The sequence below is a fragment of the Haemaphysalis longicornis genome, unplaced genomic scaffold (assembly GCF_048455015.1).
Source record: "Haemaphysalis longicornis isolate Haplotype H1 unplaced genomic scaffold, Haemaphysalis longicornis Haplotype H1 scaffold_1, whole genome shotgun sequence".
In the NCBI taxonomy this organism is placed as follows: Eukaryota; Metazoa; Arthropoda; class Arachnida; order Ixodida; family Ixodidae; genus Haemaphysalis; species Haemaphysalis longicornis.
In genome coordinates, this window is record NW_027526203.1 from 402,319,102 (window position 1) to 402,337,015 (window position 17,914).

Genomic DNA, 17,914 nt, shown 5'->3' on the forward strand with positions numbered 1-17,914 from the left:
CTAAAATATAATTTTCATTCAGTAAAGTGGTGCATAGAACAAGTTTTATTCGGCACATTGACAGAATATCTACAATAAATGCAAGAAATTTTGTATAATGGATAACAGACAAAAGAGTAAAAGGGCAAAGCTTTGGGTTGTCTCTATTGCAAGGTTACCATTTACAATGTTTAAAGGGACACAGGAGTGAGTTCGTTATAGCACAATTTGCAGTTTCACTGTGTAGTTTAACCCCCACACACCGCAATGTGACTGTTGAACAAAGTCTAGAGTCTTAGTTCAGCTGCAATCGGCAGCAAAAGAGAAAACACCACGTGACTTTCGTGGCTGCCACACCAACTACCGCAGTGGCATGGTTTGCTCAATGGTTTGCTATGTGTTTCCATGCTATCTCCGCCTTCAAAATATTAATTTTTGCCTGCTTCATGGTTAGTATCGACTTTGTTTATTCGCACAAAGACTGCAGGTTAAACATGCCAGTAATCCGTTAAAGTTAGCCCCGTGGACTTGACAGTGTGTCGTCATAGCCGATGTTAATTAACTAAGCGGTGGGGCGGATGGTGTGAGGTAAACGACACTTTCAAACTCACTTTTCTAGTTAATAAGTGCCTGTAAATCGGCAGTAAAAGCTCTAGACACGACTTGCACATTCTATACACAAATATGGTCAGGCAATTACACAATGAATTACACAATGTTTAAAACTCTCTTCAATGTCCCTTTAATGCTCGATGCACAGAATAAAAAAATATGTTGCGCATCAAGAACACAACAAAGGCTTCAATGCAGCAACTACCAGCAGCTGATATTAGTAGGAGACTAGGAGTAGGAAAGAAGAACAGTGGGCCTGATTCATTTACAGGCACTGAATAGCCTCCAGGCAATCTGAGGACTTCCTTTGAACAAAAATGACCCATAGGAACGTGCCAGCACAACAAAAAGAGTCATTATATATAATATGAGACTCTGTCAAACCGCCCTGAAAGTTACTTTCATCAAGCTACCCGTGGTCCCACAAAATATTTACTCATCTGCCACGGCTCCCTGGGTGGCGGGTTTGTCTCCCAGTTGAGGCATAGCAAGCAGAGAAAGTTGGTCAGATGCCTTGCTTCTTCTTTGGCCTTTGCTAGGGCAACTGGTACTGGAAGAATTGCCAGGCTAGCTACCCTCCTTCCCTATCTGGTTCGGTGGTTTTGTTTTATCATACCGGGTGCGCGAGGTATTCGAGAACAGAACATTGGCGTAAGGCACAGCAGAGTATCTCCAGCAAAATCAGCCATATTTTCACCAACCTTTGCGAAGCACTTCTCTTATTGTTTATTTTCATAACTACTCAATGAATCCGGCAGCGGTAGCAATAAGCGATTCGATTCAGCTTTGCAAACGGCTACATGCATGGATACGGTGCTCCTTAGAGATGTTGGCCATTGAGTGAGACATGGCGGCCTTCAGGGAGTCTTTTGTATTATGCGGCCCTTTGTTGTCCTCTCTCTAAACGATGCCCCGGACATATTAGTCGAGCGGATTTAAATCTGAAGAACTAGGAGGCCACAAGTTGGGAGCGACGGGGTCGCAGAAGTTGTCAGCCATTCCACTATTGGGTGACGCAGGCGGTGTGGACAGGAGGCAGATCTTGCTGAAAGACATATGGTCTTCCTTTAGAAACACTCTCTATCCATGGCTTTACAATGGCGGCAAGCACATCCACACAACCGTCACCACTAATGCGGAGTCCTGCAAAAAGCGTGTGGTGGCATGACGTCACCCTCGTTGCGGACGACGGATAACACCACCGCGGAGAAATTAAGGAGATCTGACAATGTCGCAGGGCTGACTGTGCATTTTACTTTTCGCCACAGATGCCACATCACCGCCACAACACATCAGCTCTGCCTGCACCCTGTAAACGAAAGACTTCGCTACTTTCAGAAAATTGGCAATTTCCAAGTCGCTGTGGTGTGCAGCCAGGACAACAAGGACTGCATGACGTTTCATTTCCTGCTTCAACTTGTACACTTCCATCTTTGAACAAACTGCGCAGTATGAAAGAAAGATAAGGGGTCGACGAACAAGAAGCCATACACCTAGATGTATGTGATGAGGCTGCTGTTGTGTATGGCAATAAGGAATAGCGTTCTCAAATACCTCACGCACCCGATGTTGCATATGACTTACAGATGCAGCCAAATGACGGCCCACGCACTATTGAAAGTAGGGTGGCAGTGCAAACTGGACTCCTTATAGACTGCCCACACTATGGACAGCTGCGTCACTGCTGCCGAGTTAAGCATGACATCAGGAACTACTTTGCACGCTCACTGTTACAGAGCACAGCAACTGCGAATTAAAGCTTTTCACAAACTGCTCCCCCCCCTTAATCCAAGATTTAATCTAACATGGTTTTACGGTCTTAATTTGTCACATCCAGTGAACACTCCTAGTTCCTTTATGTAGCTTAATGACTTCAATATCCAAAAATAAATTGCAGGTTAGTTAGTCACAACACTTTAAAGGCATGTAGTTATAACGCTCCAGAGAAGCTGCTACATGGGCTTTTTTGCACAAATTTCTTTTTCACAATTTCACAACACTCCCACAAAAGGAACAAGCTGGAAGGTTCAAGGGACATGCATTCTAGCAAAGCATGATTTCTCAGCTTCAACAACACAAACAACGGTCACGACAATCACCCTTTCAGACAAACTGGCTCTAAAAACTAGCTTTGATTAAGTGCTTATCCCACAACAAGTAAAAACATCCTTTCCATTGTACATAAGTGCACTTAGAAGTCTGAGCAGCGGAGCCACACCCAACACTTATACTTTCAGAGCAGAAAAAGTCAGCAGCGAGAAGAGGGGTGCAGAAACTGCCTGGCGGCCCTTGAGTTCCTCCAGTTCCATGATTACGAGGCACAGGGGCACTTTGCCTCCTGCAGCCTGGATCAAGTTGACCGCAGCTTTCATGCTTCCTGCGAGACCAGCAGCACTGCCATTAGCCACTGGTTGTCCACTGCAGGATGAAGGACGCCTCTCCCTAACGACATCGGCAGAATCCCTTTGCTGCCCTGTAATTTCCCCTCCACCTAGTTTTCTCTCCCCATTCACTTGTGCACTCTAGCAGGTTCCATTTACAGAGCCATTATGTTGTGGCACACGGGAAACGAAGGCCAAGGGGTGTCAAAGCAATGGTTAAGTTATTTGAAGTGCAATGCTTTCTGTAAAACAATGAAATTGAAGTTTGAAGTTTCTTTATTTGACCACAAAGCAGTGCATGCTCATACAAAGCAAATTACAAACGAAAATGTCAACAACGCAATGTGGTGTGGAAAATGAGGAGAAAGCTGCGCAAATGCAGCTTGACAATGCCCCACCTTCCAGAAAAAGCAACAGAAACAAACAAAATAAAAAAAGAAGGAAAACAGCAGGCAAACTATGCAATAATTTCTTAGCAACTAAGGCTTCCGCGATTTGTATCAGATGCATATATTTTTGCATATAACAACACATTCAATGCACTACTTTCTTATGACTGCAGACTAAATTTGTAAAACAATTTTTCTATCGTAATACACTTATTTTACCAAAAAAATGTCAGACAGACAAAATGATATTATTATATGTGTGTGACAGACACAGGTCTCCTATGGTCCGTGGTTGCGTACGACTACGACTGAAGGAGGAATAGGTTGCTGCCCACAACTGAATAGAGTAAAGACAGCTCCTGCAGAAAGTGAGTGAAATTGTTCCAGAATAAGCCTATATTTACTTAGCACATGTGGAATGGCAAATTTCAGCATTTGAAAGCCGTAATTTGTTCTCGGTGTAGGGATGTGCCAGAGTTCGCTGTGACGATTACAGCGAGCTCTGTACCTATATTTAAAACACGAAAATGGGAATTATAACAGATGACATGAGGGTGGTAGGGTGTCAAAGATAAGGGTACCCTCAAAGCTGCGAGCTCTGAGGCGATATGCGGTACAAGAGCAGTTTTAAAAATCTAATGTCTCCAAGATTGGCTAAAAGGAGTTTATTTGTATTCATAAAGTCACCGGTTAAAAACATTGAGAGATGAAGTGGTACCATGTAAGCGCTTCTGTCTTGCATTGTGTGGAAGTACAGACATCAATTAAAACATTTACGACAAATAGCCAGTGTCAGCCCTTCTCACATTGTGGTGGTGGTGTCTTGTTTCAAAGATGTGAATGTGTAGCTTGTGTATGACCTATCGGCGGTCTGCACATGGATACATCAGTGAATCTGTTTGTTTTTCTGCTGAGTGCCTACCTATTTATTTGTAGTTTTATAATGTGCAGTTTGTTGTGTGTGCATCCCATTGTTGCTGCCAGAATTAGCTAAGCTCCCTTTGAACAAGTGGTTTTACGTCTCGTCAGGGGACCTCCTGGTACCACAGCAGTGCTCTGGTCCGCGATCTCGTTGCCCAAAATACTGTGGTGCCCAAGCGAGCAGAACCCGATTAGCATCAGGTGTAGACCATAGGCAGACGTTATCACCTTAATGGGTCGGTTCAATTTGTGCCACCTTGTGCAGTGTGCTGGACGTGGAGGCAGTTGTGGGACCCACCACATTCACATCCACGGCCTGCTGTGTTTCGGGAACCGGAGAAGGCATAGCGACAGCAGAACTGCCATTCCTGATTCTTGACGTTCACTGTTAACACATTCACGAGCCCCATAGGTACTGCATAGGTTGCTTGGGCTGCCAGCACCTTTAGTGGCAGGTGCGGGACCAAGTAAGTCTTTCTCACTCAAGTTGCTGCCAAAACAGGTGCTGCCTCACACCCCCTGAGCCTTTTTTGCACTTTATAAGATGCTTTCAGTTAAATTTAGGTGGCTAGCTTGAACCTGCCACAAGCTCGACAATAAGCCTGGTTTCGTCCTTCGCAATTCAGGCATTTGTGATTGTGATTGTCTGCAGGATGATCATCATCATAGCAGTGCACCTCAGTTTTCCCCGTATTACATTAACTGAGGTTCCCATACAGCTGGCATGTGAAGCATTGATTGATTGATTGTAGGGTTTAACTCGCCGACGCAACGCAGGCGATGAGCCGTAGTGGAGGGCTCCAGATTAATTTTGACCACCTGGGGATCTTTAACGTGCGCCGAAATCTCGTATTACACGGGTGTTTTTGCTTTTCGCCTCCATCAGAAAAGCGACCGCCGCGGCCGGGAATCGAGCCCGCAACCTCGTGCTCAGCAGCGCAACGCCTTAGCCACTGAGCCACCGCGGCGGGTGGCATGTGAAGCACCAGTGTTATAGAGGGCTCCGGATTAATTTTGACCACCTAAGGATCTTTAACGTGCGCCGAAATCTCGTATACACGGGTGTTTTTGCTTTCGCCTCCATCAGAAAAGTGACCGCCGCGGCCGGGAATCGAACCCGCGACCTCGTGCTCAGCAGCGCAACGCCTTAGCCACTGAGCCACCGCGGCGGGTGGCATGTGAAGCACCGGTGTGAGTTCGTGATATATGGGCTAACTTGACAACAGATTAAACCTCCATTCACGGATTTCTTGCTCCTAAAAAAAAAAAAAATCAGAGATGACTACGATATGCCTTGTTCTTACTTCTTGGTAGTCCCTGCAGATAGTGATCGGTCTACTGTAATGCCTTCCAGCCTTCCAGCAAGCACGAGCCAGCTTAGTTTTTGACAGCATATTTAGAGATTACACCTTGGAATGCATTTAGATTTTGGTGGGGAGTGACTTTAATTTGAAGATTACCAATCATGTTCCGTTATAGGAGGTCCTTTGACTGTTCCTGCTGATATAATTCAACAAAGATTTCTCCGGAGGTAAGTTTCTTTGCTTTGTAGTTCCTGCCTACAACACTTTCAATGAACTTAGCAATGAGGAATACTGCTTTCAATGTGACTGGGTTAGACTTGTATAAGATCAAATGGTCAAGAAATGGGGAACTAGTCAGGATTTGGAAAGAGTGTATGGCAAGTAATGGCAGAAAAAATAAAATTCACTTCAATGTAAACCCCTTTTGGTGCCCAACCAAGCCTGGATGGGAGGGAGGTTTAAAATACCATGATATATAGAAAAACGAAAAGAGGGTGTTTTCAAAAACTGACTCAATTTAACCCCCACACTCAGCAAAGCCCTGGAGCTCCATGCCTAATACACAATTAAGGAGCCGATTGGCCAGAGCTTGACCAAGGCCCCCACAGCGATTATTCATGGTTCGTGCCCTCGCTTACATATAGCAGCACGGGGTTTATGGTGTTGCCACTACCGTCACCAAGATTCCTCAAGGTGCCCCATACGAGTCAGTTTGGGAAACACCACAAATACTGTGGGTGTGCACAGTGTGTACTGAAACACAAGCCCCCCCTTCCCCGTTTCCCATAGAATACGGGAGGGAACCAACGCTTGTCGGAATGCACATAATCAGTGCTACAAACTTACATCTATGCCTCTACATCTATGCCAGTCTTGGAATTGTTGTAGCCTCACATCAGCCCTGTCCGGAATATGTCCAAAAATGGCATTCACTTCTATGTAACAACCTTTTTCTTTTTTTTTTTTTTGTAATTTTAGCTAGAATGCTCTTTATGCAAGCCGATTCCACAACACAAGTTGGCCTTTGCTCTTGCACCACCTTTTAGCGGCTTTTTGGACTGAGTTATAAGCCTCGCATGAAGGTGTTTTCAGAAAATCACATTTCTGACCTCAGAAGTACAGTACTGGCACATGTGGAACTGGTGTTGTGTACCGCTAATCAAAGAACTCTTAAAAGGTGCTATCAGCTGCATTTGTTTGAGAAGCACTGCACTGTTTCTTTTAATGCGCTTTGTCATAGCAAGAGTTTGCAATAACTAGCAAGCTTGTGCACTTTTTTTGTGTCTTTAGTGTTTTCATTCATTTTCATCCGTTTAGCGCCCTATTCATCTATCTACTACAATCATGAACCAACTAGCTCAACAAGTTTTGTTCGCACTTTTAAAGCATGCGGTGCTTTTAGAGCCCCCCCCGACAGAAAACTGCCACGTGAACATGAATGCAAACTGAGCCAGTTTCACTCCAGCTCCAAACTATATTCTGCCTCTAGGCCATGGTCAAGCACAATGCTGCCACCTTTCGATGCAACGTGGTTACCAACAATACATTGACCTGCTTCAGCACATTCAAATTGGCCTCCCAACATACACCAGTGGCAGTCTTTTTATTATGCCTCAACTGCTAATTTGGGCAATATTCGTGGCAAACAATAAACAAGTGATTGCTCACCTATCGAACAAATTTTGGAAACATTTTAAAAATCACAGAATATCTATTTTCACTCGTTGGTCAATCAGGAGAGCACTAGGAGTGAACCTGCCTTGCTTCATATTCATGGCGTACCCAGCCCTGCTCAGGCATGGAGCTTCCGCCACAAGTCAGAAAAATGCTCCAGACCTGTAGCCAAGACTGGGCCCCCTCGCTAGGGTGAGGACAAGGCAAGCTTGCTTCTAGAAATAAACGTCACGCTTAACGACTCTGCATGGCTCACCGAATTTAGGAATGTATGCTTTGCACCCGGCGTCATGTATAGTGCAAAAATGCTCCCCACATGTGACAACCACATGTGATGGCCACTGACCCAGTTTTTGTTCACCATGACCAAGAAACACGACTGGGCGATTTTAGGGGACCTCTAGTTCCATCTGCCACTCAAATCTAGTTCCAACTGCACTCAAATTTCACCCTGGCTAAATGCCTTCGAAATGTGTAGTAGGTACCATGAGAACTACTGCGACGCGACCAGTAGCTCTGTGCAATGCGTGGTTATTTAGTTTCAGGCACTCAAAATAACGCCTTTGCAGATGACAAAGCACCCGCCGGCGTGTCGCGCAAACAGCCATTTAGCGGAAGTGACATGCCAGCCGTCCAGGCCGATTGGCCTGCCTCGCAGCAGGAGAATCCAGGAAACTCGTATTTCGCGCCGGTACGCCTGGCTTTCATGGCTCCAAAGAGGCTTCGTTAACCGTTAACATCATGCCTACGCGGTGTGCTGCTGTTGGAGCACACGATTAGTGTCGTGCTTACGGGACAAGCGCTCGCTTTTCTGCGTGCCTCCCACACCCCCGCATGCATGCGCTCACACTCTCCTCTTGGCTGGCCGAGCCGGCCGCGTCGGCCGGTCCGCACAGCTCGCGCCATCAGGCCCGGCCGTCTGGCTGCTCGCGCCGACGGCTGATACGTCACTTCCGCCTGCCCATAATGGCCGCGTTTTGCCCAGTTTCGTTTTCAAAATCGACGATTTTTGCTGGTCGCTAGTGGCGTAATTACGCACATTTTAGGCGTCATACTTCGTACATCGCGGTCTTTTTAGTCATACTATGCAGGAACAGTGATTTCGCGCGGTCGAAATTTTGAGTGCAGTTGGCCTTTAAAACACTGAAAACTGTTTTTGGTGCACATCTATATTACACCACTCATGCCCACACTGCATCACTGTAGCAAGATACTTTAAAGGTTTTCAATATTCCTTGCCTTTCTTCAGTTGAGAAAATGTTTTTCGCAGCTGGGATGGAGCTGAGTGAGTTACCAAAAACTAGTTCTTTCAAATTGAATAAATTTGTATTTTGCCTTCATGGCCCCTTCAATCAGATCTTGACTGCTAGCACTTGATGAATGTCCTTTCGTGTGTGCATCAGTTATTCCCTTAATAAATGGCATTAAGAGGGCCACGAGTCTCGATACATTTCTTTCACTCGATTACACTTGCCAGCATTGTTGCTTTTTTTCTGGCGATTTCAAATACGCAAATATTTGTTCAGTCAGTAAATTAGCTCCCAAGACGGTTAGGGACAACCATTCATTTTTTTCAGAAACAATATGAAAATAAGTGCCACTCAAAAAAACTGTAATCTGCATGTTTTTAAGTAGCACAAACACTGATGAGTGCAACATTACAAGCCGTTTCTTGATGCACCACTTGTAAGAAATTTTATAGCTCATTAAACTTAGATGTTTGATACATCTCTTCCACCAGAGTTATTTCAAGTGCCTGTTTTGTAAGCACAACAGCTAACTAGAAATGCCAGCATGTACACAGTGTAATAAATATCAAACAGGCTTGCTCTGTCTGCCCCTGTATATGTGTGTGCATGCACTCACTTTCACTGTAGCCAGACACATTGGCTGTTGCTTTCTGCAATGCTAAAAAAGCTAGGAGCAAATTTCTTTGGAAGACTACTGGGCCATGAAAAAATATAAAGCAAGTACGAGGAGCAATTCTTACCGCCTGTGGCTAGGAGGTCATCGACGACAACAATGTTTTTCCCAGCTGGCACACTTTCAACTTGAACCTCCAGTTCAGCCTTAAAAAAATAGCAAGCATAAATTATTCATTAGGCTTGACTGCAGGAAGACTTGTTGCTGCTGCTAAGCCTTCAAGCTCCCATGCAGTAGTGCATAGCATAGCCACTAGTGCTTAGAAAAATACTAGCCCCAAAAAATAAAATCTTGGTTTTATGCAGCAAAGGCACACCAGTGCTATGAGGCAGGCTCTAGTGTAAGGTTAGAGCAGTGGTTCTCAAATGGGGATCCTTGAGACATTTCAAGGGTTCGCGAAACCTTCCCCAAAACTCTGTCTTTCCTCACCCAATTAATTTCTCCCTTTTGCCAAACCTTGCTGCCAATGCAAAACTGTCTTTGCTGCATGACGTGTACGTTTATTTTTTCTCCACGTAGACTATCTTTTAAGGTTACTTTTTGCACAAAGCTCCAGCTATGCCAAAAAGCCTGACACACAAAAGGCAGCATGTAAGTGTTTGGGCAACTGTTAGCTACAATAGCAAATTGGTTGACAATATGACATGCATCAGCATAAAAGTTAGCTCCTAAAGGCAGATATTGAATATGTGTGCGTGACTTTAGCTGTATGTGCAAATTGTCTGACATTATGACACGGATCAATACACTAGTTCAGTGTGAGGATCTCCATCACTTTTGCAGCCCTAAAAGAGGTGTCCCCAGCACACTCATGTTTGAGAACCACTGGGCTAGAGGTTAATCTGAGGCACTTCGGAACCGATCATGTGCACTGAAACCCTGACACAGGGGCATTTTCTTTTTTCACCTTTCCCAGAAAAACCGTAATTGCGACCGGGAATTCAACCCACAAGTGGAATCGAGTTCACTAACTCAACACTATAGCCACTGAGTCATTACACAAGATAAGATGAAAAACCTCAATGTTTGCAACAAGGCTACAGCCTTCACAATCATTCCCCCATTGTCTTTAGACCTATCATGCGTATAATAAACTCAAGTCTTCGTTTCGAACAGGGAAGGAAACAAGAAGGTGCAGCAGCAATTCACCAATTTTTTCTTTTAATTTACCGATTATTTCTACCCGCAACTTGCTGTTTCAGTGAAGCAGATTTGAGGTCAAGCAGTTTTAATCTGGCAAATTTTAGTTGACCCCCCCCCCCCCCCCCCCTCCCCAATCATTTTTGCATTGTTCTGCATGTTGCCACTAAGCTTGCCAAGCTTGCCAGTTGAACATATCCATACTGATACAGAAACTGAAGACCACTCCAAAGTCAAAGTACTAAGCATTATCTTGGGCAGTTTGCCATCGGAACTTGCCAATCAGTCCCGCACTTGGTATTGCATGTGTATACGTACCGTGCCATACTCCAGAGTGTAGGCTTCAGTTCTGACGTCGCCAGGCAGCTTTCCTGCCTTTCGAACGGGCACGAACGGGACATTTAGGGCCAGGGCCAAGGAGGGCCCGAGGAGAAAGCCTCGTGCCTCAAGGCCAGCAATGGCGTGAACCTCACGCACAGTCTTGCGCACTTGTTCCACCAATAAATTCACCACTTTGTGAAATACATCCGGGTTTTGAAATAATGGCATCATGTCACTAGACAGCAAAAAGAAAAAAAAAGCACACATTAGAGGTACAGCAGCGCTCTTAGAAAGACACTAAGACACTGGTGTTTTCATTTCATGGCATGCATTAACTAGCACTGGTTTAGAGTGCACCCACTGCCAACACAGTGCATTAACTGCCAATTTGGCTCGAAAAGGGTGACAGGCTAGGTGTATACATGTATCTTCATTGAGGCCCACAAGACTGACATTCTGCTGCACTCCATAGCCTCCGAAAACAAGCACTTAGCAACACAACAGTCCCTTGTCACTTTTTCCAGGCCGGACTTAGTAAACACACACATAGCGCTACACAGCCTCCTTTTTTGTGTCCCATCTTGAGCGCTGTTTTCTTTTAGTAGACTTATTTTCAGTAAAAATTTTGACGCAATTCTAACTTTCACAACTACGAGTTTGTGCATGAGAACTAGCTTCTACTGCCCACAAAAATATTTGTTCTGTTTGATAGCGTATTACACTATACCTCACCAATGCCACCACTGATGAACCAAGGTGGTGTCCTTTTTCAAAACAAGTCCACTGTTTTTACAGAAAAATTTGCATAACTACTCGTCACAAAGTGTCAGCCTATATTTACTAAAAGTAGACTTTTAAGTATACTTTTCCTAAAAGTACACTTTTATCCAAGAAAAAGGCATATGCACAGGTTCATTCGCTGCTTCCTCTTTCAGCAAGCAACCACCTTCAAAACACCAACATTGTGAACAGCTTTTGGACAACTTGTGTGCTTTTTCAGTGTTTATTGACCACTCTGAATTGGCTTTTCATCCTGTGGTGTCTAGCACTGTTTTCATTGTTCGAGGTAGTGTATCTGTGCTAAATTTGGCACCTGAGGTAACTTTCGGTAAGATCAATGATTTCTTGACCCAGACTTGCACTTTGCCAGGGGTCACGCAGGCTGTGCTTGAGAGCCAAGCGGCAATAAGCCTTTACTGGCATTTGGTTCAGCGCACTCCAAGATAGTAAGAGGAACATTATCTTGTCACAGTTCCTCGCTACTTAAATCCTGCCACCCCCAATAGATTTTTTTTTTTGTGAACACTAACCAGAAGACTAGACAGTGCAAGTTGCCTCTTAACTGTTGAGGCGTCGATACAAGAAAGGTTGCTATATGTGTTGAAAAGAAAGGGATGCAAATGGTGACGCACATGTTAAAGGAGCCATGAAGACAAAATACAAAATTGGTTCACTGGAAAGGCTGCTTTGTCCTGATAAAAATGATACCGATTTCATCGCAAACTTCCAAAAAATAACGGAGATATTAAAGAAAACGTGTGGAGCTGTGGCAACTCGCTAGCCAGTTTCCAGCAACTTTTCTATGGCGTCACAGAATCTTGTTTGGGCGATTGACGGCGGCCGAACTAATCAATTGCCAGGACACATGACTGGGCGATTGTAGTGGGGCCGCTAGTTCTGTTTGATCGAATCACTTGAATGCTAACGTGCACCTAACCCACTGAGAATTATGTTTTCAGTGCTGGCCCATATGACGTCACTCGCGCCGATAACACGTCACTGTGGCGCGAAATTTGAAAGTTAAAAGTTCTTAAGTGTTTCTTGCGTTTTTATCGGTTAAAAAACGTCTTTCGTGGCCGGAATGGAGCTGAGTGAGGTGCTGAAGCCTAACTATTTAAAGTTAAACGAAGTTGTATTTTCTCTTCATGGACCCTTTAAAGGACAGAATAAGAAAAAAGGTTTCTGCTAGTATTTTACATTCACCACATCTCCCACAACCTGGAAAAATAACCACTCGAACCTTGTGAAAGCAGCCTTTTCCAACTATTTCTCAGGCCTTTATGAGCAAAAATAACAAACAAAACACATAAATAACAAGCAAAACACATAATTCTGCCTAATCAATCAACGACATTGCCCAGCTTCTCACGAGCAGAATATCATGCATTCCAGTCCACCGTCTTGTGGCCTAGTTTACACATCGGTCAGATCAACAGCTGCCTCAACAAGGGAATGGAAGAACTCAAAATGCACATGAGTGGCTTCCAGCCACCGAGGCATTTGTTAGAGGGATTGTGGAACTCCCGAGTCTTCCCAGGTTAGTACATTTTATAAAATTTTGACAAACTAACTCAAGAAAGCATTTAAGTGAACAAAACAAATTAATTTAGTGGCAGGCTCTTGAGAATGGCATCCATTCTGATCTCAGGCAACAAGGTGCACTTGTGACTCTCATTAGACACTAATGTGCCACGAATGTCAGCATGCATCCCTTCACTGCATCCTGCATTTCACTGTTACTGTTCTATCTTTTCTACATTTTGACGTCTACTGCTGCATTTTTGTTTATTGCGGAAGTTTGCTATTCAGCATAAGGGGAAATTAAATGTACAGATACACTCCGGATTTCCGAAGAAATCGGAGCAGGGGGCCATGATGTTGAACCTGTATCCATCGTACCAGAAACCTGTCAAGTAAATGCAGTTGATGGTTGGTGCTGCAATGCAGCCACTCTTTTGCACTCAGCATTCTCTTGTTTAATGAACTGTGCACAACCACCCACAAGCCCAACCAAACGTTTTAGCAAGTTAACTCCTCGCCTGAAACACAGATGTATTATGGAAGTTTCTTTTACTAGGAATAAAGCATAAAAAAAAATGGCAGGCTTTCGTGGTGTTCTGAGCAATGTAAGACTGGCAGGTTAACCATTGCAGGAAGCTTTACAAACAGCTTCGGTAGGGAAGAAATGACATTCCTTGAAGTCACGATCAGGGGTGTTTCATCCCATCCCACGGGAGTAAAGGGGCTGTGAAGACGACATACAACTTTGTTCAATTTCAAAGAACTAGCCTTTGGCAACTCACACAGCTCTAGTACATCTGTCTAGAGTGCTCAAACAACCAGCCCGCACGACGCTTACCAGTAACGCCTGGTTCGAGGTAGCATGCAACTGAGCATGCGTCGCCAAACTGATGACACTGCTCTCGTCTATATCGCCACGCCGGCCTGCAGCCGCGATCGCAAACGATCGCCGGTGAAGGCGCTGTAGGTGAAGTTCCTTCGCGCAAACATTTTGCTGGAACGCACGCCAAGACTTGTTACACATCGGCTTGGTTCCGCGGCCTGCAGTGCCTTCAGCGGCGATTGTTTGCAGTCGCGGCTGTGGGACGGCGTGTCGATAAAGATGAGAGCAGTGTCATCAGTTTGGCGATGCATGCACAGTTGCATGCTACCTCAAACCCGGCGTTAGCGGTAGGCGCTGTGCGTGCAGCGAAAAGCTGGCTGTTCGAGCGCTCTAGACAGATGTGCTGATGACTGTACAACCGCAAAAGGTGTTTTTTAACCGAAAAACGCAACATTGAAAAACTTCCAAGTTTCCTGCTACAGTGACGTGTTATGGGCAGGAGTGATGTAATATAAGCCAGAACTAAAAAAAATAGTTATCGGTGCATTAATTGCATGTTAGCATTCAAGTGATATGATTCAAGACACTGGAGGCCTCACTACAATCGTTCAGTTATGCTTTTTTGCAGTGGCTTATATCGGCAGCCGCCAGCTGCACAAACAAAATTGTGTGACATCGTAGAGAAATGGCCCAAAAGTGGCTGGGAGTCGCCACTGCTTGACATTTTTTCTCTTCGTCTGGTAGAGGCCTTCGTCATCTCACGCATTACCCTATGCTATATTAAGCAAGGGCGACTTGGCCAAGATTGACACCATGATCCGGAAAGACTATAAGCATGCTCTGAGGCTCCCTATTAGTACCTCGATCGACAGGCTTCTAAAATTGGGCCTACATAACACGGCCGCCGAACTAGTCGAGGCCCACCTCGCTAGCCAGCGTCTGCGACTAAGCACGACACCCTGCGGGAGGAGTCTCCTCACCAGACTGGGAATGGCATCCCCCGAAGAAAAATTGCAGCAATTACGCGACGTACCTCCAAAAATAAGAATAAACATTGACGTTGCACCTATACCCCGTAAAATGGACCCTACTCACCACGCAGGGAGAAGAGAATCAAGAGCGCGCACTCTCGACAAACGACACAGGGACTGAGACCGCACTGTTTACACTGACGCTGCCGACTATGCCAGAAGGGGAGCCATGACCGCCGTGGTTACTTCAACGGTGAACCACCTCACGAACATCACCTTGCCCTTCACAACCACTACCCAGGCAGAGGAAGCGGCCATTGCTCTGGCCATCTCCCAGACAAATGCGGATACCGTTATTACGGACTCGCAACAGGCTTGCCGAAACTTCCTTCGTGGTAGAATTTCCAAGACGGCTCTGGACATCCTGCTGCAAAAGCCACCCGAAAGAAAAGTGAAGATTCTTTGGACGCCAGCCCACTCAACTCTCCAGGGCAACACGACCGCCCACGACATCGCCCGAGATCTATCCCGCCAGGCGACATGAGGGTGTAGGTTAGAGACTGCGTGTCCGTTGGTTACATATCAAGACATAACGGGGTACTATAAGTGCCAAAGAATGATCTATCCCCCCGGTCATGAATCTCTAATCAAAGGGCAGGAGCACTGCCTCCAGCTCCTATAAACAAATACGTTTCCTCATCCGTCAAAACGCTCCATCCCACGCAGTACTTCCCGCTGTGCAAATTTTGCACGGCCCCGGGCACCCTGTACCATACGGTATGGGAGTGTTCGCAAACCCCAAAATTCAAAGAATAGCGCACCCTTCCCGTGAGCAGTGGGAGAAGGAGCTGTCCAGCTCCGGTCTCGGTTCCCAGCTTGGGCTGGTGGAAAGGGCCGTGGCGGCAGGGGTCTCGATTGGAGTCCTGGACTGAGGGCCCCACACCACATTACGATGCTGTCAATAAAGTTTATCCTCCTCCTCCAATTTGACTGATTGTGGGGTTGAACACACCGAAGCTACACCTGGGCTATGAGGCACCCCGTAGTGGAGGGCTCCGGATTAATTTTGACCACCTGGGGACCTTTAACGTGTGCCAAAATATCGACAGGCAGGCGTTCTCACTTTTGCCTCCATTATACAAGCAGCCAGTGCAGCCGGAATCGAACACGCGCCCTCGTGCTCAGCAGCACAACGCCTTAGCCACTGAGCTACCACCGTGGGTACATCATATATTTTCGTTAATACACAGCTTGCTTGTGAGTTCACCACAGCCCTTTCTTGAGAACCACTCTCCGCTTTCTCAGTGCTGGCTCAAGGTGACAGCGGCAGACAAGTTCACAACCTCCTACCATCTTATCAGTGCTCCGACATGGCAGCTGCAGTGACGTCCCCACAAGCTACAAATATCTCGATTATTTGTTTTAAGTTTGAGATAACATTGGTAATGTTATAGGTAGGAAGCAGTCTTTTAAATTAACCAAACTTGTAGTTTGTCTTCATGGCTCCTTTAAGTCCGCTCCCCTCTCACGTGAGAAGCCGAGTGGGAAACTGGTGTGAGATCCTCCTCTTCATAAGAGTCACAGGCGTGTCATTCCGCTTACCACGAGGAATATTTTTTTACCTGCACAGGCCCCGCCACATCAAGCCTGCACTAGTGTTGGGGGAGGGCTAAAATAACAACTCTACCGTCGTGAAGATAGTAAAGGGGAGCAGGATCCTGATCAATACCCCTCGTGAGTGACCTGGATGCAGGGACACAAGCGGTCGTTTCTGTTGACTACGTAATCTCACCAGCGTTAGAAATTATAAACGCAGTTAGAAGCACCGGAGCTCCCCGAAAAACATTTCCAGTTCGTTTTTTACGGAACGCACTGTTCTTCTTGGCACGGTTTCATGAGCTAAAGTTATCTAAGAAAGGGCTCCGCAACTTGCGAGATTCTAGAACCAATAGCGGTGACCATTTTAAAGCGGCCTCAATCGACAGCTGTGCCGATGGTTGAACGAACAGGCAAAACAGAAATAAACCAGCGAGTCGTCTTCACATTTTACCTTTCTAACAGGTGACCTTGGCGTTATCACCGATAACGGGAATCTTGAACACTCGCCTGTTGCAGCACGTAGAACATTTAATTTGCGAACTTCAAAGCCAACAGAATAAAGTAAACGCAGCTAACAGTGAAACATTTCAGCCTGATCCCGCGACAAAGTCACCTGATGTATTATCACAGAATTAAAGCAACACAACAGTTAAAACTGTTTAAAACCTTGCATGATTCAGACGCTTACCGGTATATGATGCCCTTCTTAGGAAAGTCGGGGTAAGTTTTGATTTTCGAACGTATTTCTTCAATGCTGCGATCCATTGTAGCCACGCGACTTTACGTAGAAGGGCTCTCTAACACACCAACACAATGTGAAGTTGAAAGCATAAACGTTTAAATGTTGCAACTTGGTAGCAACACGAGGATAGAGTGAACTAGAACAAGGGAGTGTCCCGAGCGGCGGCGCCACAGAACAGCCGAGCCACTCCGGTTGGCGTCGACACCGCGAGGTGGCGCGACTGCGTCCTGAATTTTAGGGACCTTACTTTCGCAGCTGGTCTGGCCGGTCTGGCGCAGTGAGACGTTCTGTGGTGAGACTACGCGTCTGGCCTTGCACTGTCATGTTCTCGCGTTCTAGGGTGCCGCCGTCTTTTCGGGCTCCAATAAAGTCTACTACTACTTCCCTTTCGGCTTTCAAAGGCATTCAGAAGCTAAGCAAGATTCTAAACGACCAAACGGGATTTTTGCTTTACTCCAGGTCGAGCACAAGAACTGTGGCCTCGATATGGTGGGCCGTTCCGCTATCCGCAATTTTGATTCACTTCGAGCTTTATATCTGGTGCGGGCGATTCTGAATGTCAATAAACTGTTCAGCATGGACTGTTGGTCCCTGCACAGGGCAGAGCATCGTGGTTCTAAAAACACGTTATTGCTCGTATAGCAGCATTGAGAGCGACAAATTTTTTAGCCCTGGTGTTGCAGTCAACTCTGATGTATTATTCGGCGCATGTGCGCAAATAAGCACGTTGACACCCCCCCCCCCCCCCTCACCCCCAATCTCCTAAAAGAAAGTTTAACCCCGCCGCATAGCACAAAAACGAAACTAACTGCTGCTTGCTTGCCAATATGGTAT

General features: G+C 45.7%; 1 protein-coding gene across 1 annotated transcript; it reads right to left on the reverse strand.

The window, feature by feature from the left end:
* Window positions 1-22: 22 nt before the first annotated feature.
* Window positions 23-17,245, reverse strand: Aprt (adenine phosphoribosyltransferase). The gene is made up of 4 exons (XM_077686848.1): window positions 17,027-17,245; window positions 10,642-10,879; window positions 9,251-9,329; window positions 23-2,968 (listed from the first exon to the last, which is right to left on the reverse strand). Exons 1-4 carry the CDS (start codon window positions 17,101-17,103, stop codon window positions 2,817-2,819), a joined length of 546 nt encoding a protein of 181 aa, XP_077542974.1. The 5' UTR covers window positions 17,104-17,245; the 3' UTR covers window positions 23-2,816.
* Between the last annotated feature and the right edge of the window lie 669 nt (window positions 17,246-17,914).

What these genes read in the sequence shown, in the direction of transcription:
- Aprt (XM_077686848.1), bottom strand. Translation starts at nt 17,103, where the DNA reads ATGGATCGCAGCATTGAAGAAATACGTTCGAAAATCAAAACTTACCCC. An exon ending in ACACTCTGGAGTATGGCACG is followed by an intron (nt 9,330 to 10,641) that starts GTACGTATACAC and finishes TATTTTTTTAAG; the next exon opens with GCTGAACTGGAGGTTCAAGT. An exon ending in TGACCTCCTAGCCACAGGCG is followed by an intron (nt 2,969 to 9,250) that starts GTAAGAATTGCT and finishes CTGGTCTCGCAG; the next exon opens with GAAGCATGAAAGCTGCGGTC.